At 29.7% G+C, this 26,205-nt stretch overlaps 1 protein-coding gene and 2 pseudogenes across 1 annotated transcript; 1 reads left to right on the top strand and 2 right to left on the bottom strand.

Moving 5' to 3' along the window:
• Window positions 1-1,414: 1,414 nt before the first annotated feature.
• LOC110650803 (uncharacterized) lies at window positions 1,415-5,917 on the bottom strand (annotated as a pseudogene).
• A 6,286-nt stretch (window positions 5,918-12,203) lies between these two features.
• LOC110650873 (F-box/LRR-repeat protein 25-like) lies at window positions 12,204-13,481 on the top strand. Its single transcript, XM_058143275.1, has 2 exons — window positions 12,204-13,376; window positions 13,458-13,481. The coding sequence occupies exons 1-2, from the start codon at window positions 12,204-12,206 to the stop codon at window positions 13,479-13,481; spliced, it is 1,197 nt and encodes a 398-aa protein (XP_057999258.1).
• Window positions 13,482-14,829: 1,348 nt separating this feature from the next.
• Window positions 14,830-17,408, bottom strand: LOC110650871 (serine carboxypeptidase-like 45; annotated as a pseudogene).
• Window positions 17,409-26,205: the final 8,797 nt, after the last annotated feature.

The raw sequence follows: 26,205 nt of genomic DNA, 5'->3' as shown, positions 1-26,205 counted from the left end.
GACGCGATTAATAAATCATATCAAAAATTTAATAACAAACATAATCCTTGATCTTTTTATTTTATAGGTTACATGATATAATACAATTAATATTAAATTGTGTTATATTAATTTGACAAGACATTTTTTAATCTTTATAAATTAATATATTATATAAAATTTGCACATTAATTATAATTATACATAAATTTAATAATAAATAAAAATATGTAATCTAACATTAAACAAACAAGAGATATTTCAATATTTAGCTAATTAATATTTAAAAAAAATTATAAAACAATATCACTAGGCTTATTAATATTTGCCTAATTAATATTTGTGTAGACAAGTAAATTAAGTTATTTTTATGGACAAAATCAAAAGCAAAAATGAAGTACTAATGAATTCCACAGTTAAAGAGGACATACCCATATAACTAGGGCTTTCTTGGCGTTTTGGATGATTACTGCTTATAGGCTTCCTTCCCAAGAAGCATAAGGAGCACAACACCACATACATTGATATTGTCATTTACCTTGCCATACATGAAGCATTCGGGAGCCAAGTAACTGTAGCAATTAATTTACTTGTTTCAAACAACTAAATGACAGTTTACAAGAATTTGTCTTTCTCGAGATGATTTTGGGTGAATTTCAGGAAACAAACATCCATGGGTTCAAGATCAGCAGCAAGAACACATAATACATGAGTAATAAGGACATAGATATTTAAAATTATAAAAAATTAAAATATTCCGACAAATTTTATTGGTGTCAGTGTGGTAAATAGAGGACACGCCGCGTGTCCTCTATTTGTGGCAAATCATGAGTCTCCTCTCATAGATAAGTGGTTTCAATTTCAATTTCAAGTGATTATATGGATAATATTTTATACCTCTTAAAATTAATCTACTGACTTTTTGTTTTTTAACTTTAGTTTTAAATTAAAATTTCTATGTGGATTGCAATTCTGTAGGCAAAACATGGTGTCATGCTTCCTTTTTTTTTTTGCCTTCGCATTTGGGTTTTGCATGGTAATTAAGGTATATATTGATTGAATAATCTCATTTTTTTCATAAAAACATACTAGTAATTGATAAAATTACCCTTTATTTCACCTAAAAAATTGCATACAAATATTTATTATATTTAGTAGAGATAAATGGTAAAATTAGAAAAAAAAAAAAAAGAAAGATTAATGCTCCTTGATTTTCTAAATGTGACAAATAATTTTGAAAAAAAAAACCTGAAATGTGTGAGACCCTGGAACCAGGTTTAGCAACGTCTTGCCATATACAAGGCAATGATTTTTATACTAAAAAATAGTCAAATTTTTGGGTGAGTTACAAGGTCAATATTAAGAATTTGGGTGGAGCAACAGTCTTGCTGCTTGGGAGGAGCAACACTCTTGCTGCTTGGGAGGCTAGTTTACATTAACGCTCTAGACCGAATGTTGCCGCCCCTTCTATTCCAACATATGAAAGATTCACCATCTTTAATTGGGTTATTTTTACACTTGAGAATCAAACAAATGATAGACCAAGTAACTCAAAATTATCACCCCTAAAGTTTTGCTAACTCAATAAGATAATCCAGTCCTGTTATTCTAAATTATAGTCCAACCTATCAAACCTAGACGTTCTAGCTTTTAAGAGGTTGAAAACTGAGAGTTCAATTCCTAAAAATTAAGAAGAAAATGAGGTACGCTCCAAGCCAGATCCTTGGTGCAACATAAGTATGCTCCATGAGGCACAAACCCTGCCTATACAACACTTTTGACGTTCAAGTTTCACTCACTAGCTTTATCTCCTTCGGTATTCCTCTTCATCCACTGGAGTATACCCCTCTGGCTGTCGCTTTGAGTTGCTCAACCTGTAGTTCACCAGCACTTCTTCATCACAAAGTGTCCTAGTAGCCACCAAAACGAGAGTCTTCAGAACAGGAATATCAGACCCACTCTTTTTTGCTCTAGATCTAAACCAAAAGCTGCCAAATCTTCTCATATTCGTTTCTTCCGAGTTGCCAAATGGTATATTTGGTATATAGGTTCTCATGTCCTTCTCAGTCAATGGGAAGTCATAAGGGCAAATCATGACATTTGGAGCCATACCCTTTGCTGGATGATTGGCTAAACGAGCCAAAGCTAATGGGTTCCTCCGCTCTAGGACCTCACTTGTATCCCTTCTAAAGGCTTAATGAGCATTTTCCAGAACTGATCCGAACCTTTCTCGCTACTTTGCACATTAGGCCTGATTTCTGGCACAAGTGATCCATTCCACACTTCATGGGCTTCGCCCCGAGAACCCCAGGGCTGGGCATTGATAACAGTACCATCATACCTTGTAATCAAGTATGTATTATGGGCATCAACTCTTGGGTATCCAGGGATATGACGATAATAAGGTGGGGTGTATATCACGCCAGGGTACAAGGCAATCACAGTGCCAACATCAGCTTCACCATCTACAAATAAGCCTTGTCCAGCTTCTTTGTGGGGTATCTGAGATGCCTTCCGACCAAGTGTGTAGCCAATGATATCTTTCAACCTCCATGAAACTTCTGCACTTTTCAATGGTCTTGTCTCAGACATAGCTGTGCTGAAAATCATCAGTAATCAGAAGAATAGAAGTTCAGTCAAATTTAGATACAAACGTCTTAGCCACAATGACAGTGCTCACAATTCCACAACTGATTAAGCAACACATGGTTATCAGTTATTTGGTGAATAATTTATTCTGGATAATTTTGCAGTCTCCAGACTGACTCATCTCAGAATCAGATGCAAATAAGGACAAGAAAGACATAAATACAAAGAAACTGGTTATTTGTGACTCTGGAAGCCATTTAATGAAAGAACATCAGAAAGAAGCAAAAATATAAGTAGGGTGACACACAATCATCCCAACAGTCTAAGTTACAATGGATCAGGATTATTTTATAAAAAGTTAGCACATCTGCTCTGCCATTTTATTTTTGTTTTATGTTTACTGCTGACATAGGCCACAATCAGAGGAAAACTTGATCTATTAGAATTAGAGCTAGGTTTAATAGAATTAAAGAAATAAAGGAAGATCTGTTTTAACTAACAGCTGTCAAGAAAATACACATCATATATATATATATAGGGATTGGAAGAGGCAAAAAATGTTAAATAAATTAAAGCCAAACATATAATAACCAAACTAATGAATATATAAAAAATAACAAATCCATATTATGTTTAGTATATTAATCAAATACAGGAGTAAAAACTATAATATCCAATAATATATATTCAAAAGAAACAGTATTTTTTCACAAGATTATTTTCTAAGAACACAACCAAGATAATAATACTTAAAGGCTTCCAGAAAACTAATAGAACTAACAAGTAGTAAATACAATCATGAAAGCAAACTCACCTGGACGAACAGTAGGTTGATCATTCTTTCCCACAGCCAAACTAAGGCCACTATGACAAGAAGCTGTATCTGACTGCCCAAGTGGTTCACCTGGCTCACTTTTCTTATTCATATCAGGAAGAAGAATTTCATCCATAGCTGTGCAGAAATTTTCAATTTGAGAATGGATGTTTTCTTGGACTTGCTTCTCCTGATCAGCAACAGAAGCTTTACTAGCCATTTCAATGATCTCTTCTGCATCTGCCTCTTCAACATTCCTCCCCAAACGATTGTAGCTAAAGAATTTACAATTTCAAGAAAAACAATTCTACGTTACTTAGAAACATTTAATGAGCCATTTGGAAGTGGCGCTAAAATGGACTTCTAACATAAACAAAAGTGACTAATTTGGATAAAAAGCCACTCATGATAACCAAACAATATCATTTTGCAAATGCAAAATGTGAATTGCATATGGCAATTTAAGCAATTTCATGAGAGATAATTGTGCAAAATGCCACCATTTGACGGTTCTTGGTGCTCAAAAGACGGCCACTTCTTCTAGTCAACAAGTTATATCTACATTTACCTTCCATTTTAACGCCAGATTAACAAGGGAACACACTCCAAACCCATTGATAGAAAAACAAATGTAGTAATTTACAGACTAATTTACTAAAATTAAAAGATCCATCAGCTATAATTGAAATACGTCCTCTCTCTCTCTCTCTCTCTCTCTCTGTGAGAGCAGAGTCATAATGGCTTGTCTAGGTTTTAAGTTATTTTATGCAGTTTGTAAAGGAGAAAGACTCTCTCTCTCAGAGCAGAGTCATAATGGCTTGTGTAGGTTTTAAGTTATTTTATACAGTTTGGAAAGGCTTAGTTGAGTTGAATTGAGTTGTATACAGTTTGGAAAGGAGAAAGAGCTGGGTGATTTGGAGTTTCAGATTTGCATTCCAGTTGTTTGATGAAATTATCGAGGCGATGGAGAAGTTGGGGCAGAGAGATAGAAAGGTATTTTGTTACTATGGTAACAGGAAAATTAAAACAACTAAAACCTAATATTTAAATTGAATCAGCAATAGCAAAAACAATAGTAAATTTGCATGAATATTGACGAAAATTGTTACCAACTTGAAAAGTCAAAAGCAGAAGGGATTAACTTAAAACAATAGGTTAAAATTGATAAAGCATTGAACCTTTAAGAGTTGAGACTTGTGTGAAGTTCCAACAGATTTTACCATTTAAGCTAGCAAACAAGACCAAAGCCCACAATCACATGATCTTTTTTACTATAAAAAAACAAATGGTGGATCCTAGGGATAAAAAAAAATTATATTAGCTTATTTTAACTTAATTAGAAGCTGTTAATACTTCACATGGTGTTCCTGTAAAACTGTGATATTTCAAATCAAAGACAATTAGATTTTATCACTACAGGAATATGTTCCGATCTTGGCATCATTAGATACTTATTTAGGAACTTTTTCTTTACTTAATCATGAATGATTTGCCTAAAATTAAAACAAGAGATTTAAAGGTTAGTACGGTACTTGGTTGCAAGTGGTAAAATCAATGTAGGAGGCTGAGATCAGATTGTAAAGAGAAACATCAACATTAAATGTGCAATGTAGAGTCTGATCTAAATGTGCAATGAAGATAAATTACTGCAGAAATAAATGAAGCGAGACGCTAGAATAAGAGAAAACAGTAAAATAACACTTAAGCAGCACATCTTAAATGTGACAGGACTACTGAGTTGGTAATGGTTACTTGGTTATTACAAATGCTAAATGATAATGTGAATGAAGTTCTGGCAAATAGTAAACGATAATATGAATGAAGTTCTCATCGTCCACATAGATTCTACATTAGAAAAAGGGCAAATTATAACCAGTGATCATTTCAACAACAAATAACAGTTACCAGGTATATAGGAAAAGGCGATTTATGTCTGCTTCAAATTGTAACTGCCTTGGATCTCTGGCAAATGTAGGACTTTTTGCAAGAACTTTCACTGCCTAGAATCATAAACAAAAACCCACAAATAATCATCAAGAAGAGGGAAGTGTAAAAAAAGGTTCAAGATCAAATTAGCTCACCAAATTTTTTAGCTATTGGATTAAATAATTTGTGGAATCCTCAGACAAGTGATTGATAAAAAATTTAAAATTCTTTTCAACTTAATGGATGAGAACTTGAGTTCATACAAGCTCGATACTATCCTAGTTACCGTGTAATTGAACCAAAATGCACTCATTTGCCCAAAAACATAAACCTAAACAATCGATTATGTTCTTATGCATTTAATTACTATGAAATTGAACCAAACAGAACGGAATAGATAAACTACGCTAAAAGAGAGAGATTTCTGTTCATACCTCTTGAAATTTGTTAAACAGAAAAGCCATTGCAAAATTTCAGCAGCAAAGAAAATCGTCTTCTCCGTGTTCACTACCAGGTCAATGAACTTGCCCAAGGAAATGAACTTCCCCAATTAGCGTCCTCTAGTCGCTGGGGATGGTGGAGGCTGCGTCGAAGTAGAAGACGAGAGAGTTATATTTTATTCTTATTGAAAATGAAATAAATAAAATTTTCTTATATATAAAAATAAATTTAAGTTTGGTTAAAGTTATATTTTATCAATATAAATAATTAAAATAAATTATAAATTTATAACTAATGATGCGATTCATCTACTTAAATTTCATTAACAATTTTTTTTTATTTCAATATGCAATTAACGCAAAATTTTTATTTAATTATATATATACTTATTAATTTTATTAAAATAAATTAAATAAATTTTAATAATTAATAATATTTATAGAATTATAATTATGAAATTACTATATTATGAATTATAATATTTTTTTAATATAACTAGAATTATTATTAAAATATTAAATTATATTAATTATTATAATATTAAAAAATAAAATTATTAAACATTAAGTGACAAATATTTTGTCATTAAATTATTTGAGATAATATATAATTTTATAAAATTGACATTTTAAAAGATTTAGCAATAAAATTTTTATCTCTAAAACATTAGTGGCGATAATGTTTAGAGGGTATTAATTGTTAAAATTATTAGTGGCACATATTTTTATCACTAAATAGTTTAGAGACGAATTTGTATTAATTAGTATGTTATTATCTTTAATATGCATTATTGGCGATGAAGCATTTATCTGTCGCTTTAAGTATATTTTTTTATATTTTTATAAATAATAGTTAGATAAATTATATTTTTATTTTTATTTTTTATTTATTGATTTCATATTTTAATTAATTACTTCTTACAAAATTTTATATTAAACTTTAAAATTAATTTTAACAATGAAAATATAATTATGATTAATAAATAGATTAACAATATTTTTTATTTTTTATTTATAAATTTCTTATTTTAATTAATTACTTCTTATAAAATTTTATATTTAATGGAAGTGAAGAATAAGTAAATCAATAATTTCATATTTATATGAACTCTAAAATTAAGAATTTTAAATTTATACGAACTTTAAAATTAATTTTAATAATAAAAATATAATTATAATTAATTTAAAAAATGAATGGCAGTTGGGCAAAGTTAATGTGTATATATATATAATGAAAAAAAATATTTTGTTTTAATTATTGAAATTGATATATTTTTTAGAAGGTTAATGTTATTATAAAGTTATATAATTAATTTATTAATTTTATAAATAATAAATGTAATTATATATTATTTTATTCATATATATGTTCCTTGTCATTTATATTTTTTACATATTCAAATTTAAATTAATCTTTTTTAAATATTAATTTCTGATTTTTTTAAGACAATGTATAATTTAATGATTTTAATAAAATTTTGAGTTATATAAATATTAAAAATTTATAGTTATAAATGGATAGTGAAGTATTATAATAGAAGAGTTTGTTCATAACAACTAGTTGGATAAAAATTTTAATAATATGATGATGCTATTAATGGCAAAAACTATTAAATTTCTATGTAATTTTCTATTAATTTCATTCTTTAATTTAACAGATAACATTCCTAAAAAAAAAATTAAAAACTCTCTAAGATTCCTATTTCAATGCAAATAACTTAAAAATAAATTGACTTTTAATAGCCAATTAAAGTTAATCCTATATTGTCATAAAATAAATTTACTTTGGGTATTTTTGAAAATTCTAATATTCTCCCTTCGTACATTTATATATAAATAAATAAAAATATCAATAATAACAAAACAATCTCAATATAGAGGAATTGTCAAAATGAAATAAAAATTTTAATATTAACACAATTCTATGCTTCATAATATATGTATGATTCACTTAATTTTAATAATCAATGTGTAATGTTAAATTCTAAACTTTTAACAATTCATAATTATAATTGTATAGCAACTCTTTTTCCAAAAATTGATCAAAATTTTTTATTAGAAGAAATGAAAGTAACAAATTTTATTTTGTAAACATGATTTTTATTTTAGTTAATTCTTTTTTAGAAAATTCTATATTGATTGTAATAATGTTTTTTGTAAAAATAAAAACCTTAATTAATTAGAAGTTAAGTGCTAGTAGGACTAATAATGACTTTAAATTTATTTAAATTCTAAAAAAATTAATAAAATTTAAATAATAAAAATTATAAATTTGGCAAAGTCAATGTCACCCTCCCTCTTCATACATTTATATGTATTATAAATTATAGATTATAGATAGATATAAATAGATTATAGATTAATTTTAATCAAAAGACATTAAATTTATAAAAAAAAAAAAAAGAGAGAGAAAACACACACACTATGTCTCTAAATAACAACCGGCTTGAAGCTATGTTTTGAAACTATGTCCCTAAAGAAAATTACAATTTCCTTCAAAATGAACCTATTCAATGAATAAATTTCATGGATAAATTATAGAAAAATAAATTTTAACATAATTAAATTATTAGCTTAATAATGATATTAATTAGTCAATTAAATTATTTGGTTAATTAAATTTAATTTTTAATTAATTTATTAATCAATGAAATTATTTAAAAAATTAAAATATTTAATTATTAGCTAATTACAATTTGCAGCAAGTGGACTAATTAAATTAAAACAAGAATTTTACACAAATTAGAGGACCCTTAAAAAATCTCTATAAATAGAGGGTCATTTCCCAATTTGATAATATTAACATTCTTCAACGAGCATTCAAAGAAGATTTCAATGTAATTCAATATCAAGTCTAGTTGACTCTTGAATCTTGTTCGTAGGGGGCGGAGCAAGAAAATTTTTGTTAAGCGGGCTAATGCAATATGGAGCTATATGTTCTTGAATGTGGTTGATTGACCACTCAACTTTATAAAATTTTTTAATATATATATAATATATAAATATTTTTAATAATTTTCAATAAATTAGCAAAAATCTCAATTTTATATTTTAAATTAATATATATTTGTGTATGTTAATATATATTTGTGTATGTGAGTGAGGGGAACATTTAGAACTTATAAATTCAATTTTAATTGTATATATATAGAGAGAGAACTACAAAAAGAATTTTAAATATATGGGAAATGAGCAATGAAAATAATAAAATAATAAATTCAAATTTGATTAACGGATATTAAAGGATTATTGAAATAATAAATCTATACCATACTAAATTCTTCACTTCTTTTTTCAAAAATCTTATATATTAAAAAAGTTAAGAAAAATTTAAACCATTTACAATATTGTAAGATGCAAATAAATTAAAAAAATTTAAGAAAATATAAAAAAAATTAAATAGCAGTCCTTTTTCAATAGAATTTTACCTTAACATAATAAATAACATTGATATATTTTAAAGCATAAAATTATTAATATAAGAGAAAAAAAATATTATATGACTTTTTACTAAACAGATAAATTAAAAAAAATAATTTAGAGATAATTTCTTTTGGTCTTTCATAATTTTTTAATATATTTTTAAAGAATTCTATCAATATCTTTTTTTTTAATTATTTACAATATTATAAAAATACATATAAACTAAAAAGAAATTTAAGAAAAAAAGTTAAAAGAACAATAAAAAAACAAATTAAATGGAAGTTATTTCCTAAATGAATTATGCCTTAACTTAATAAGCAATATAAATATATTTTAAAACATAAAATATTAATATAATAGAACAAATATTATATGACTTTTTAATAAATGCATCAAAATAAAAATAAATAGACTTCCTTAGAGATTTTTTTAATATATCTTAAACTAAATAGAATTTTATCAACATACTTGAAAATATAATAATATTAAATTAATATATTAAAAATAAATACAATCACAAAAATTTAAATAAATGAATACAGCCCATCGTTTTTGTCATTTTAAAATTACAAAAATAAATTGATAAAATGTTCAGATTTCAATTATTTAATTTATATTGTATTTTGATAATTTCAATAAAAGGGTAGTAGAATTTATTGGATTTTCGTTTTCTTATATTTTGATGGCTTATAATGACAAATTTATTTAATTATTTAGTTTAATACGTACTTGAAACATTGAAACTCGTCTAATTATTTTAAATTAATTTAAGTATCATATAGAAGATAGTATATCATAAAATTTTGTTCAAATATATTTAGTATAAGGGTAGACTAAAAATAAACATATTGCATAAGCCAATTGAAAATACTTTTCTAAGATGAAAAAGAGATTATATTATTTTAATTTTAACAATTTTATCATAATTTTAAAAATTTATATTAAACATGTCAATTTAATTCATTTAAATCTAGTTTAATAAAACAATAGTTAAAAATTATTTTTTAATAACATTTTTATTATTTTTTAACAAAATAATACTTAAAAGTTTAAAAAAAAATTTTAAAGAGATATGAGAGGAGGAAAATAATTTACAAAAGGATAATGAAAGAAGTAAAAAACATAATGAGAGTAAAAAAGTTTTTTTTATTATTTAAATTAATAAAATAATAACACATTATTATAATTTGATCATATGGTTAAATTTTTTTTTTAAATTTTAAAAAATTGCAATAAAAATATTAAAACTAAATAAATGAAAAATAATTACATAAAGTAGATAAAATTTTATTTTATTTGAATTATAAGTATATATAACGAGTATAATAATGTGTAAGGCACATTGAAAGAATTAATATATATAAAGAATTTAACTATCTATATAATTTATTTATTTTTTTCTAAAAAACACTATTGTTTTTAATATTTTAAATGATATATTAAAATTTAAAATATGTATAAAAATATTTTATCTTAAAATTTTATTAAGTTGCAATGATATGAATAAAAATTCTCTTAGTTTGCCATTATCATTTGCTATTTTAATATATAAAAATAATTGTAAAATGTCTTGATTTTTAAAATTTATGTTTTGAAATTATTTTTTTATAATTATTTAAATTTTAATAATTAAAAAATTTATATATATATATACACACACGCTTAAAATTTATTAGTTAAATAAGTGAACCCTCTAAATAAAATTTCAAGTTCTATCACTGAATTGTGCTAAATATTATTATTTTAAAAAAATTAATTGCAGCCATTGTTTATATATTTTCAAAGAATTAATCTTATATATTCAAAAAATACCATTATAGGGTATAGTTAAACTTAAAAAAAGAAATTAAGAATTTTAATATTATAAAAATTTATATGGTATACCATAAAAAATAAAGAATTTTAAATATTTTATATTATTTATATTATAATAAAGTAATAAGAGTTATTTAAAGGTGTCAATAACTAAAATAAAAATTGTGTATTTAATTATTTAGAATAAAAATAAATAATTATTTAGAACAAAAATAAATAATTATTAAATTTAAAGTTCCTATTACATTAGGATAAAGTTTTTCTTTTTCCACAATTAGCTCCGAATTTCTGTTTCTATTGAATAAATTTTTATATACTCTAGGAGATGTATTCCCATTCCTAAGGCTAAAGAATTGTTTTTTTTTTAATTTAATTTTTTTTACTCTCCCCATTATTATAACATAAATATCTATGCATAATTTAAGATAATTTGTATATGACCGAGAATTCAATTCAATAATAATAAGAATTTTAATTCAAATAAATTTATAATAAAATTTTCGTACTTTGTTTTATAAAATTTGATAAATTATTAATAAAAATCATAAAAAAAAAACTACAAATGTAAACTATTAAATTTTTGGTTTTGGATATAATCTGGATAGAGAAATAATCTTCTACTAGTCTTTTCTATTTGAAATTCACTATTTAAAATAATAGTTAATTTAAATTCTATTACTTAAAATAATAATTAAAAAAATAAAATAAATATATCTATTTTTAAATTTTACCTTTATTTATAAATAAATAAGTGCATTTAAGTATTTAAATTTTATTAGAATTTTACTTTTTAAATTTTAGCATATAAATAACATATAAAAGAAATTCTATTCAAAATAGGAAAGCTAAAAAAGATTTTAAATATAATTTCAGCAACCTAATCCTTCTCTGATAAGGATTCCTCGAATTCAACTCCAGTATATATAGCAGCCCAGACATTTATAGTTGCACATAATTCTTTCTGGCGGAGAAGATAATTTTCTTTCTCTCTTGCATTTAGCAATCCACGTCCTTTTATCAGGTACGTTATTTTGATTTCTATGTATTTAAAATTTAAATTTTTTTATGGCTTGTACACTAAAAACTTTTTGCGTTTCTCATATTCTTGTTTGTTCTTCAATTTTGCACACCACAAAATTTTATTTATTTTGTGCTCAGAATCTTAAATTCTAATCAAATCAGAAGGATCTGTGCTGACAGTTGGTCGCTGGACGAGTATGGACGAGAGGGTAGAAGCAGCAGTGGATTATATTTCTCTGCTGCCAGAGCATATATTACATCATATCTTGTCTTTTCTCCCCATCAAACAAATTGCGAAAACCAGTGCATTGTCAAAGACTTGGTTTCAAGCATGGAACGCGTTCCAGATTTTGGAATTTGATTTTAACGCTATTTTTAGTGGCAATCGAAATCTTTACCGCTATCCAGACTTAGAGAACAACAGACAGAAGTTGTATGACACTGTTGAACAGATTTTGTTATGCCGTCGCAGGCAGATGATTACTCTCACCAAGTTCACGGTTATCGTTCCTGCGGTTCACCAAAGACCAGAAGTAGTATCCACTATGGACAGATGGATTTGCCATGCCTTGGGGAGTCATGTAAAAGACCTAAAAATTGCTGTTGGTCCATCCGGCAATGTAGAAGAGTACTCGTACAGCTTGCCTCAACCTGTTTTTAATGCAATTTCAATACAGGTCTTAGACTTGAAAAAGTGCAAGTTGAAGCTGCACCCTGGCGGAGATATAAAATTACCTTTCTTGAAAAAACTGTCTCTTACTACTGTTTTTGCAGATGATATCGTAGTCACCAAACTTTTGGCTGGCTGTCCTCTGATTGAAGACTTAAATTTCATTTGGTGCTTTGGTTTCAAGACTCTACAAATACTTGATCATCATGCTAATCTCTTAAAACTCCGCGTGGAACGGCTTGAACATCTTGAACAAATTAAGTTGGAAGCACATAATCTCCGTTCATTGGAACTGCATGGTCCATCTTGGCCTTCTAGATTGGAGGTGGTCTCCTTGAAAAATTTGACGAGCTTAATAATATCTAAAGCTCCTATTACTGATAAGTGGCTGAATGAGCAATTGAATAAATTTGCTCACCTGGAAAACCTGAATTTGTATAGTTGCCCTATGTTGACGAGTATTAAGATTTGGAGTTCCCATATTCATACACTTCACATAAGTTCTTGCAAAGAGCTAGCAAGAATTGAGATTGATACGCCTAATTTAAGCAGCTTTTCATACTCTGGCGATATAATTTCATTTTCTTCAAATGATTTGATCCTATCCAAGGTTATGTTGTGTTTAGAATCTAAAATTATGGATGTTTCTTGGTACATTAGATGGATTGAATTTCTCGATAAGTTCAACCAACATTGCAAGGTACTGAATTGGAAGTTGATAAGTACAACAGGAAAGGTATTTTTTTTTTATTTGAATGTTTATATACATATTCTTGTGTAGATTTTAGTTCACCATGGGCTTTAGAAATAAAAAAAAGCCTTCCTAGCTATGTCTTAGCTGGTGGTGAATTAATTATTTGTACAGAGTTTATTTCACTTATAACTATGATTTTCTGTGGTTTATTTGTGCAGAGCTTTCTTATTCCAAAGGAAATAAGACAAATCTTATCTCCTCCATTATGTAAAGTGAAAGAATTGAAGCTTTCAATTTCAAATCAAGATGAGAGTTTTACAACTGCCGAACTTGTGGATGCTATGCTGTGGATTTCTCCTCATCTGCAAAGTCTACACATAGATTCCAGCTTAAAATCTTTTTTTAAGGTATGATGAATTCAATTAGGAATGATAGTATATAAATTTAGAAGTAATTCCAAATGTGAATTAATGTTGAATTAATGCTTGGTTTAGGAGTTAGTTGAGTAATGTTTTCTCCATTAAGATTGTAAATGCCATTATAGCTTAATTTTATTTTGTGGTGAAATAAATGCATATCAATCTTAATGGGAACTCCAATTGCAGAAGTGAACCTTGGAATTTTTCATAACTTAATTACGTTACTATTATTCATCATTTGTTTCAGTTTTCATATAAGCAGCCAACAAATGAAGGAGAAAGTGGTTGTTACAAGTCTCTCCCTGTTTCATGCTGGAACCATTGTATGGAGGAAGTAAATATCAAGCAAATTTCTTATGCTGTGATACCAACCTGGCATTATTACACAGAGGATGTACAGATGAAGCCAATCTCTAACCATGAAGAAAGGAGTTGCATTTTGAAGGAAGACATTTGGGAGAAGATTGAAAGCGGTCTTTTAGATTGGGCGCCTGAATGTCTAACTTAAGCTCTAAAATCCATCCCACTGTTCTTATTACTTTAATGTCTAAATCTTTAAAGATATTCATGTGTTAATAAATATTTTATTTTTCCCTTTTTATGTACTCCATTTCTGTAAAGATATTCAGAACCTGATATTAATATGTTTGTTTTAAATGAATTTTTTTTTTGAGAATGAAGTTCTGAAATACAGCTACTAAGAATTATGTTTAACTTCGTACTTATAATAACTAATGCACAAATCAACATCTTGCCATAATTAATAGATTTTGTTAAACTCATTATTTTACTTTATATTTATGTGGGAGTGTATATGTAGCTTCATTATTCAATAAAAAATTTCTTTAATATATTTATTAAATTTCATGAATGTTTTTGTTAAGCTGCTCATAAAGGCTAGACAGAGATTCAATAGTAAATGAATTGCATCGACATTCAAATCCTTTTTTTTCCAAAAGAAAGAAAGAAAGAAAGAAAAATGGCAGTGATTTATCAAGGACACAGAATTCACTGCTGGAAATTTTCATCCATGTTCTTAATTAGGCAAGTGGAATGCCTGCTAGAAATGCTTTAAATAATGCTAGTGATCTCTTGGGTGATGAAAGGGTGCCATGTGAGATCCGTCTCTGATACTTGTAAATGTTAGGATCTGTCCATATACTTATGTCCACCCACCAACCTGTGAAAAAGAAAAATTAAGAAGAAAAGGGAAAGATCAAGCACCAAGTCATCATTTAGTTCAGGCTAGAAAACCTGTTTATCTTCAAACGAGGTCTGTAAGTTGCAGTTGAGACCAAAATCCTTGTCCCAAGAAATGGAATAACTGAATCTTGATCTCTGCTGCACAATTTTTTTCAAATATGTTAATATGACTAGAACTTGTGTCCGTTTACCAAATATGTTAATATGCTTAACGATTCATACCTGTACACTAGAACTCGAATGCCTAAACTGACGAGTGAGCCCACGACATCAATAGTAGGTATCTTCTAGGTTTTGCCCATCATAGTTGACTACTCCGCAATATACATATTTTATATCAGAAGATTCAGAACGTACAATTTCATGATTAAGAGCAAAATTTAAATCTAGGGGGTGATAATTATTAATTACTGGCTGCAGAAGCTCCAATTGCTGATTCCAACAAGCTGGGCATGAAGAGCTTCTTGCACACCTTTCCTGTTCAAGTAAACATGGGTCTTCCTTGTACACAAAGATCAATATTCTCTCCAGCTTCCTGTGTAGAGACAAGCAGTATACAATAATAAGTTTTCTCCGTAGTTAAAAAAGGATGTTGCCTGCAGAGTTGGTGGGTTCCTAGAGTGCTTACAGGCTGATTAGAAGCTTCTTGTAGATAAAATTGAAACTTTGGTTTCAAGGGATGATTGTGGACTTTGAATTGTGATTGCCCATATGAAACGCAGACATCGACAGTTACATCATAATCATCAATTTCGAAAGGAACTTCTGACGAAAGTTGAGCGCTTACTGCTCCACAAGCAGCTGAAAGAGAGCCTCTCATGCGCTCTCTCCAAAGCTGTGAAGTGTTACATACTGAACTGATAAGTTCATAAGCAGCATCTGATATGAAGGTGTGAGACCAGTAATAGTCACCCTCTGAGTTGAGATCAGTATTATACTCCAAGAGAGGGTTTCCTATCTGAAAATGTAAATAACTTATATAAGTATGGAGGGAAAATGGGTGTTAGAATTCACTTTTGTTTCAATGCTTTACTTACAGCTATGCCCTTCAAACTGAAATTTAGTCCTGACTCAACAATGAGCTTCGCAAGTTGTGGGACATAGTGACCTGAAAACGAGAAGTCCAGATAATAAGGTATCTGACAAGGAGACAGGAATTTCCTACGTGTTTCCTTGAGCTAAATTTACCTGTATAGCTCTCTCCAGTGATGAAGAAATCTCTGTTCTTGTACTCAGGAAATTTGACAAACCACTGCTGCAGGAATATGAGATTGTCTTGTGCTAAAAAGAAAAAGAGTCTGATATCAACACTTTTGATTAAAGCAAATCCAGAAAATAAATTTAAGGCCTTTCTTTTTTGGCTCCAGGGAGCCATTATGTTTATTTCAAAAAAAGAGAAAAGGTGAATTCCCATAATTTCAAAATATTAATCCAGAACTTAAACTGATTAAGCAAACAGGCCATAAAGTCTAGATTGCAGAGCCTGAGACCCCAACGTTTTGCCATTTATTTCAATGTGTCCAAAAAAAATGTTTCTTTTGAATCTGAAGGCATGCAAAGGTATAATGTTAAGCATTAAACAAACTTATTTGGAGTAGAAGGTTATCTTAACCTGTAATAGTGTCGTTCGCAGAGTCTTAGAAAGATTTATTAGCAGAATAAGAGAAACAAACCCCGGCTGGAGATTCCAAATATAGCATGTTTGCTTCTGCCGAGACGAGGAAAGTTAAAATTATATACTTCAAACAAAATAGTATTGGAGGAATCTCTGCAACTCGTGTGAGATTACAAGCTACAACCCCAGTTGAGTCCAATCAACAAAAAGCTAGATATTTGGTTGGTCAATGCACACAATTAAAAGAAAAACAATACCATGTAACAACTATAAGGGGAAGACCAACCCCACATATTTTCTGAATCAAATAGAATACAAAGGAAGAGAGGCAGACGTGGACAATGTTATATGGGGGCACCTTTATTCCAACTATATTCATTTATGATCAGATTCTCTCCACCACTTGGCCTGAATGGGCCATGCTCATAGAAAGCTCCGGCTCCAACAGAAGAGCAACCAGGCCCTGCAAAATGATCACAATAATTCACTTGCCAGTTATACTATGTATCTTTTAGAGGCTGCAACTAGTTAAATAAAACGGAGGTTTAACCACAGAACAAGAGGCTTTGAAGCAGGGTCTGTTTCTGCTTCAACAAAGTAATAGAAAAGAGCTCTCTGTTGTTTTTTATCAATGGTAATGTACCCTGCATATTGCTGAAAACTGACTTGTGGTTGCCCTGGCAAACTCACTATTTTATCATCTTCTTTGGAGGAAAATCCTTCTGCTGTGAATATTTGCATGAAAATTGTGCAAATTGCAGCAAATAGGATTATCCATAACCGAGATAGGGTTATACTCATTTTATAGCCTTGCAACTTCAAATAAGATAAAATCGCGCTCAGCACACTTGAAAATAGCGTACGAACTACCTTTCACTCTCAAATATGAAATTGACATAAGAATTAGGCTAATATAATATTGAATTGACTTTATATTATATTAATTTACTAAACAAGAAAATGAACAAGGCCAGTTGATAAATGTACAATTGACCAATTATAGAGAGAGAGAGAGAGAGTTTTAGCTAATGGCTGAAGGCATATTGATATTAGAAACACAATAAATTAACAGCTGGCTAAATTTGCTGGGCTTTTATAAGCTTGCCTAAGACATGATGACCTGAAACCAGCTGGTTGGCATCCAAAAACACTTAAATTTTCTTTGCTAGTTTCTTGATCTCGGTAGCATCCTTTTCTATTAAAAAAAATACTGGCCATATCATCAAGTTTTAACTTTATTGTATTGAAGTGGTCTTAAAAAACTGTGAGTGGAACTCAATAGTATTAAAAAAAAAATTACGAGTCATACATCATAATTTAAATTTTTATTTTTCATTTTTTATTTAATTTAAATTAAGTTAACTTTAATTATTTAAATTATTTTTCTCTATGTATTAACAAAAAATTTAGTATATATATATATATATATATATATATATATATATATATATATATATATAAATTCGTGATTTAATTTTTTTTTTATAATTTTAATTTTTTATATAATTTGTTGTTAACTTTTTGTATATGATATAATATATGAAAATTCTATTAAGTTCCTAATACTAAATATAGAGTTTCTTTTTCATTTTTTTAATTTTATAATATTTTTATTTTACTTAAATATATTTATTTTCAATAGCCAATTAAATTTAACCATTTATTATCATAATATAATATAATTATGTGTGTTTTTTTTGGTCTATCCAATTATTCCCCCCTCTTTCCCACTTTTATATACATTTGTCAAAATATAATATAAATAGATTATAAATTAGACCAAATACATCATCATACATCTGAACTTTTTGACTTTTGCTTATTAGACACCTCAATTAATTCTTTTACCCATTAAACACTTGAACTTAAAAAAAAATATATATATATTTGAACACATAAATGAACATCAGCATGTATCATGAGAGCACACGCCAAGAAGCACGGGAAGGAGATTTTTTTCAGCCTATGTAGCATGTATAATGGCTAGCTAGTGCTAGTGTTTAAAAACGACAGTTGTTCTTGACATTTCTTCATTCCTCTTCCATTTGCTTTGAATCTTTAGCACCTTATCTGAAATTTTTTTTGAATCTTCTTTCTTTGTTAGCGTCTGTAGATCCTACACATTCTGAGTAAAAAGAACCATTATTCTGTGAAATAGAGGAAAGTGGTGAAATCAATGTTTCTAATAGAATCTAGCTCAATTAATATCGCGTATCCAATATGCCATTGTGGAACAGTGAAGGTTTCTTGGACAAGGATGAATCCTGGAAGAAGATTTTTAGTTGCAGACATTATAGGATGAGTTTAACATTCTTAATTTATGAAATTTGATTATGTTTTTTCATTGTATTATTATTATTATTATTATTATTATTATTATTATTATTATTATTATTATTATTATTATTATTATTATTATGTTCAGAGATGAAGACTGTTATTGCATGTAGATTTTTCTATTGGTATGATCCTCCTGTACCTAAACATTTGAAGAATGTCATTATAGGCTTGCTTTTGAAGGTAAAGGAACACGAAGCAGAAAGAAAGAAAGGCTTGAACAAGCCCAAACTTTAGGGAAGATTAATTGCATTTGCAACAATGATTTTAGCTGTGTTTGCAGCTTGGGTGTTGTGTTAGGGATAGATTTAGGCTTATTTTGTTGGGTGCTTTGATGAGTGGTGCACAATTTTTAGACTATAATTTGATGTGCATATACTCTTAATACTGTAAATTTTGTGTAGGAAATATGGATAAGGATATTGTGATTGTGTAGCTGAGGGATTGTAATTGTGGTACAAATTAATACATTATGTAATTTTCTCTTCAATGTGTGTACTTGTGTATTGAATAACTAGTTAACAATTGGCAAGACTAGTGGAATTATGCAAAATTAAAGAACATAACTTACTAAATTACATTATGCAAATAAAAGCGTAGATGAGTAGTTTATGCTTCCTGCAAAATTGAACCAGCCCTATTGATAATAGTGATAAAGCAAGCCTAACTATAATTTGTATATCAACCCAAAATTTAATCATAAATCAACCACTTCCAATAAGTTACATAATTGAACTATATAAATAACATAACTGAGCATCTTGTAGAAATGAAAATGCAAAGCTACTTAATAAAAGTCATTATATTTCAACATAAACTTAGCAATAGTCTGTCAACTACAATGTGCAGTTACTAATGCAACCAAAATACACAACTAACAAGTTAGCAATATCCTATTACCCAACATTTATTTTCCATAATACATAACCAAGATCAAACCTTATGCTAAAACATATCCAAAATCCAATAAAGACAACATTAAATGATAGGATAATAGTTCACAAAGTAAAATAACTTGCCCAAAATGACAACAGGACACAATTTGTTCATGGTGTTATGACATTGCCCTGTGATTGCTAGCTATTTGACCTCCTTTCTGGTTGCACTTCAAAGGTAGAGCTACTTTGTGATTGCCTCATTTTAGCCCTTCTTGTCATAACTTTTCCAAACCTCATTTTCTACAAATGTTCTGAAGTAATTGCCTGCTTGCTTTTCAATCTTAGACTTGGCGGTTTAAATCGCAGATCACCAGTAACCTCAAAAGCTCTTTTGACTTGGGGTTGTTGGGTTTAATAGCTCACAAACTTACTGAATGGTAAGCTGGGTACACAATTAAAATAAAATGCATTAGTTAGAGAAACTAAAATTAACTCATTTATTAAAATAATGGACATTTTTTCTAACTCACATTTTGAATTGAGAACCTTTTGTCTTTATTGACATAATAACCAAATCTAATAAATTTTCCTTTCATTGCTGGCTAGTATTTGGTTCAGTTGACCCAACAGTTCTCTCTTCCATAAGCATTTTGTGTACTACCTCTTGATGCACCCTTTGATGTAGAACCACCTCTTTTGCATAGGAGCTTATCAATGCCTTTCCCAATTCTGTCATTTTCTCTAATTAAACCAAGATTTGTAACTGTGAAACTAGTAGTTTCTCTACCCATAGTTTCCTTAAAATTTCCCCTCTTTTGCCCTCTATCTCGTAATATTGATGAAGATCTGCTCACTAATAGTCCATATTGGGTTGACTATTTGACAATGATGCAGTTGAGGCTTATGATTCATTAGTCATTATGTTCACTTGATCAACCTACAATTTGTATAATAACATAGAAACTAATATCAATAAAAAAAAGAAAATTATTTAATATTAAACTTATATAACATATATAAGACAGATTTAGGATACCTTAGAGTCATTTTGTTTCAGTGGACAACATTGTCTGTCATGTCCTTAAGTCTTGCAAATACACAAGTCATTTGCACTCCTCTCATTGACATCTTTCTTATTTTTTTTCCTTAACTTCATCTTTGTCCTTTCTCCTTTGTTTCTTTGGTCTCCCAAGCTATTTAGTAATTACAGGAGTTTCAATTGGTGGATTGTTAGTCTCCTCCCATAGCCTCATACCCCTCACTGGTTGCATTAAGGACCCATATGATTTGAGGTAATACTCTTTAGTGTAATACTTAGATAAGTAGTCTTCAGGCTTTAATTTCTCATGGAAAATACAACATATAGCATGTGGATAAGGGATGCCTTTAATATCCCAATATCTATATGTACATTTCTCCCTACTTAAGTCTACTGTATGCCCATATTCACCATGAGTAACCTCAAATCCTGCCTTCCCATTTCATTTGATCCTACACTTGTTTGCAATTGATATATTCTTCTTTAAACACTCCATTGCAATTGGACTCACATCACATATCCAAGTCTCAGCAAAATCCCTCATTGTCCTTATCCTATTCATTATTTTAACCCTAATCTCCTCTAACATAGTGACAATAAACTTGTGCCTAATACTGAGTATCCAAGAGTTAAAAGTCTCACACGTTATTCTCAACTACATCACACTTGGAGTGTGGACTATGATAAACTCTTACCTAATCCTCCGCAAGATAACTTAATAACTCTTCACATATTCCTTTCCCTAACTTGGCTAACTCCTTCAAATTGTCTTTTAACTTTACCTAAAAACTAGACTTAGCAACAATCCAAAATTTTTTTCTCCTTTCGGTACCCCTCCATTTCTTTTCCCATGCTTGATATATATGTTGACCACACCTCCTATGCTCAGCATCAGGTAATTCCTCTTAAATACCTAGAATAAAACCCTTACATATAAAGAAAGAGCAAGTTAAGTATTTGATTAACACACTAAAATAAATAATTAAAATATATATTAAAGTAAATGAAAAATTGATCGAGGAATACACACCTTTTGCATATCAGTTAATATAGTCAGCTTTTCTTTAGAGCCAAGTTGTAGATCTTCTTTCAAGACCCTTATAAACCACATCCAAGTCACTTTGGTCTCCAAGTCAACTATTGCCCAAGCTACGGGGAACATTTGGTTATTTCCATCTTTAGAAATAGCCCCAAGGCATTGTCCCCTCAAGGTCCTTTTAGAAAGCAACCATCTAATCCAATTATCTTCCTATACCCATGTATGAAACCTTGCATTGTTGCATTGAAGCACACACACAACCTACTAAAAAGTACTTTCCTTAGCTCACTTTATGTATCTATTAGAACAAACATGTTGTTTCGAGGTTTGGTCTCTTCAATTCTTCAGTGTAATCAAGTATTTTGGCATATTCTACCCTGTAATCCCTAATTACTTTCCTCAACACTTTTTGTTTTGCCCTCCTGTAACTTGTTTTGCCTACATAGCACCCTAATTCCTCCTTGTACAAATTTTATAATTCCCATGACTTGATCTTAGGTTGTGAAATTATCCTATTTTCATAAATTCTTGCAATATAGTGTGAATTACATTACCTATTCTAGTTTGTCCTATAACACTTATGCATAGGGTTATAGGATTTCACTATAAAGTTATTTGAATGTGTCTCTAGACTAGCAAAAAGTAACAATGGATATCCTTCTTTGCAGGTTACCCTAACCCTCATAGGCTCATTAGGTTTCAATTTCAAAGACACATTCCTATGAACAACATATTTACTAGCAACATATCTAAATTGAAAAACATTCTCAAAAACCATACCTAGTTCCCATAAAAGAACCTAGCAATCTAGATCATAGTGAGTGTTTGTGCTCTTCTTCTAGTTGGTGCATCTACATTCTAATCATTGGAGTCATTGTCAGTCAAATCTTCACTTTCAGGATCTAAGCATCCCTAATAATATTTATCTCTGGTAATTTTCCCATCATATCTGGTTATTTCCCTTAACATTTTCAAAACCCACATCCACCCTTACCTCTCCTAAATTAATTCGTTCATCAATAGGTTTGTCTTGCTCCTTTCCACCATTATTCTTCTTCAACTCCCTCACAGTCTCCCTAGCATTTCTCAACTCTTCATCAACATCACTATTGTAATGACCCAATTAGGGGTTCATTATCGATGCTAGGTGATGTGATCATAAGAGCACCAAGTTTCAAAGAATTTCCTCAAGGGTTCATTTAAACACATGTTGGAAAGAGACATGAGATTAACAAACTTGGAATGCTCAAGGAGCTTAAATGGGTCATCTTAGTGTAAGTTTGCATGGATGGAGTTAGTGGTGTTTAATGCTAATAATTTCTCTAATAAATGGTAATAAAGAGCCAAACTATCTTCATTTTCTAAAGGGGGAAGAATATCTCACACCTAACCATGAGATTCTCACCCTTAGCCATGAGTTAGAGATAATAACATCTTTATTTGCAAAAGAAGCAGAGTACTCACATTCGACCATGAAAAGCTCACATTTAGCCATGGGAAGAGGTCTAGAAGGTTCATGGATAGCCATGGGATTCATCATGGGCACATGGCTTCTTGTGAGATGCATTTGGAAGTCTTTTAGAGGCCATAAGGTGCATGGCTAGCCATAAGATTCATCTTGGGTGCATGGCTTCTTATGAGATGCATTTGAGAGAGTTTTAGAGGCCATGAGGCATATCGCCAGCCATAGGAAGTCCTTGGGGCACATGGCTAGCCATAAGACACACTAAAGAAGCACATGAGCTGCATGGGAGGGTACGGGATGAGTGTTGGATACACACATGGCCATGAGAAGTGTTTAGACACACCACAAGCCATGGGAAGCTCACCAAAGGCCATGAGATTTGCTATTTGGTTATTTTGAGTGTTATTATGTATGTGAATTTAATGTTCCTAAGGTTTTAGGTTATTTTGGCTTTGTATTAGGGGATAAATATAAATAGAATATTTAAGGGTTGTAAACACAACTTTGAGATATTCATGGTTCTCAACCACAAGTTGGTATTAGGTCTTGAATCCTTTGTTTTCCTATTTGAATTATTCACTTGATTCTCTACCATAAGGTTGGTTTTGGGTTAAGTGATTTGAAGTAGGAGAATCTAATTGTGAGGTTTCTAGGGAGTTGATTCAAATATTTTGGAGGTTTCTTGGCAAGTCCATTAGGGTTTTCATCATTTTGGTATCAAAGCTTTGGGTCTTTTATTAGGTTGGTTATCCTTGTTCTTTTGTTTGTTAATTTCAATTAATGTTATGTTTGGTATTAATTTCTTTTGTGTTAGATTTTTTTGTCTTTTAGGGTTCCTTATTTGTGTTGCATTTTGATCGTTTTTCTCTATCCATTAGTTTGCATTTTGGTGTTTTAATTTTTGTTTTACGCAATTTGCTTCAATTTCATTTGTTATTTGGTTAATTCATGCAAGTCCTTTGAGCTTATTGTTTATTGATTTCCATTGTTGGGTATTATTTATACAATTGTTTATATATTGGTGTTTGATGAAATATCTCTTAGGACCATATTCTTTGGTTTGAGCAATTGTTATATTAAATTGATTGTTCCAGCAATCTTAGTGATATCTTAGTTGTTTTATTGGTAGTTTTGCATATTTAGTTTAAAAAAAAAAGAAAAAATATAAAAAAGGTGAATTGCTACTAGTATTGTGGGTTTATTACAGTAACCCCATTTCCTTGAGAATTACTAATAGAAAAGAGTGTGTGCGTGTGTGTGTGTGTGTGTGTGTGTGTGTGTGTGTGTGTATGTATAAGTTATGATTGAAAATTGCAAAAGATGGAATACAATTTGAGTTATTTGTTGGTTGCTTAAAACATTGCTTGGGTTAGAGATTTTGATTTTGTTGGAATTATTTTGGGCTGATTAATGAATTTAGATTCTTCATTGAAATATTCTCTGAAATTTCATTCTTAATTTGGTGTCTTTCATTTGTTGGCTTTAGTCTCAGATTATATATATTTTTTTGTGAACTCTTTTTTTCATCTTGTTTTTGGATATCTTTTGTGTTGAGCCTTGTGAGTTGGTTGTCATGTTTGAGGTTGATTAGTTCATTAAAGAGCTAAAAGAGGTGAAAAAGAGTGGTAAAAGACTTGAGTGTTGAGATATAAAAGGGAATAAGTTTTGTTGTGTGAAACAAGAGGGAAGTGACATCCTTAAGTGTAAACATGTGAGGGATTGTTGTGAGAATTTATTTATTTATTTCTAACATTTTCTTGTATGTTTATAAATATGGGGTAGTGGTGAGAAAGTAAGTGGTAGAAGAAGAGCTGTAGATAACCCATTTTATATACAGTAGCAATTTGAAAGAATGAATGTAATGTTTGTAGACATGAGAGAAAGAATAGACCAACATGATGATATGTTGACTGAATTGATAAGGGATAGAACTAATGAAGGGAGATCTAATAGAAGGAGGCCAAATAAATAAGCTAAAATTCCCCCCTTAAAAAATTCTGAGGAAGAGTTAGATGAGGAGTTTGGAGATGAAGATAGGATGTCTATTGTTAATGATAGGAGACATAGACCAAGAGCTAGTAGGAATGAAGATAGACCTAGGAGAGAGTAAAGGAGGAGAGAAAGAGTAGATGGAAATGTAGGGAGTATTAAAATGAAAATTCCATCATTTCAAGGAAAGAATGATCTTGATACTTACCTTGAGTGGGAGAGGAAAGTAGAATTGGTATTTGACTATCATAACTATTTTGAGGAAAAGAAGGTGAAGTTAGTAGTAGTAGAATTTACTGACTATGCTATTATTTAGTGGGATCAGATGGTGATGAGTAGGAGGAGAAATATGGAAAAGCCTATTGGGACTTGGGATGAAATGAAAGCTATCATGAGGAAGAGATTTGTGCTTAGCCACTACTATCGAGAGTTACATCAAAGGATGCAAAGACTAATGCAAGGGTTTAAGAGTGTCAAGGACTACCACAAAGAGATGAAAATAGCAATGATAAGGGCTAATGTGGAGAAGGATGGAGAAGCCACTATGGCTAGATTTTTTACATGGACAAAATAGATACATAACTGATGTTGTTGAGTTGCATCACTACATTGAGTTAGAGGATATGGTGCATCTGGCCATCAAGGTGGAGAAACAACTCAATCGGAAGGGGATGTCTAAGTATAGTAGTGGTGTGCATTTAAGTTCTAAATCTTCATGAAACCTAGTGGGGAAAAAGAAAGAAAAGAATGAGGAGTTTGTTTCTAAGGTTAAAAAAGAGGATTGGAAAGGGAAGGATAAAGTGGAAAGTAAAGAAAAGGGTATGACTTCTACCCCAACAAGCAGGAATAGG

Source organism: Hevea brasiliensis, chromosome 3 (assembly GCF_030052815.1).
Source record: "Hevea brasiliensis isolate MT/VB/25A 57/8 chromosome 3, ASM3005281v1, whole genome shotgun sequence".
In the NCBI taxonomy this organism is placed as follows: domain Eukaryota; kingdom Viridiplantae; phylum Streptophyta; class Magnoliopsida; order Malpighiales; family Euphorbiaceae; genus Hevea; species Hevea brasiliensis.
Note: the sequence above shows the minus strand (reverse complement) of the source record. Positions and strands in the feature narration are given on the sequence as shown.

Excerpts from the sequence above, each read along its gene's own strand:
- LOC110650873 (XM_058143275.1), top strand. The coding sequence starts at position 12,204 with ATGGACGAGAGGGTAGAAGCAGCAGTGGATTATATTTCTCTGCTGCCA. Across the intron at positions 13,377-13,457 it reads AGTTCAACCAACATTGCAAG|ATTTTAGTTCACCATGGGCT; the intron begins GTACTGAATTGG and ends ATTCTTGTGTAG.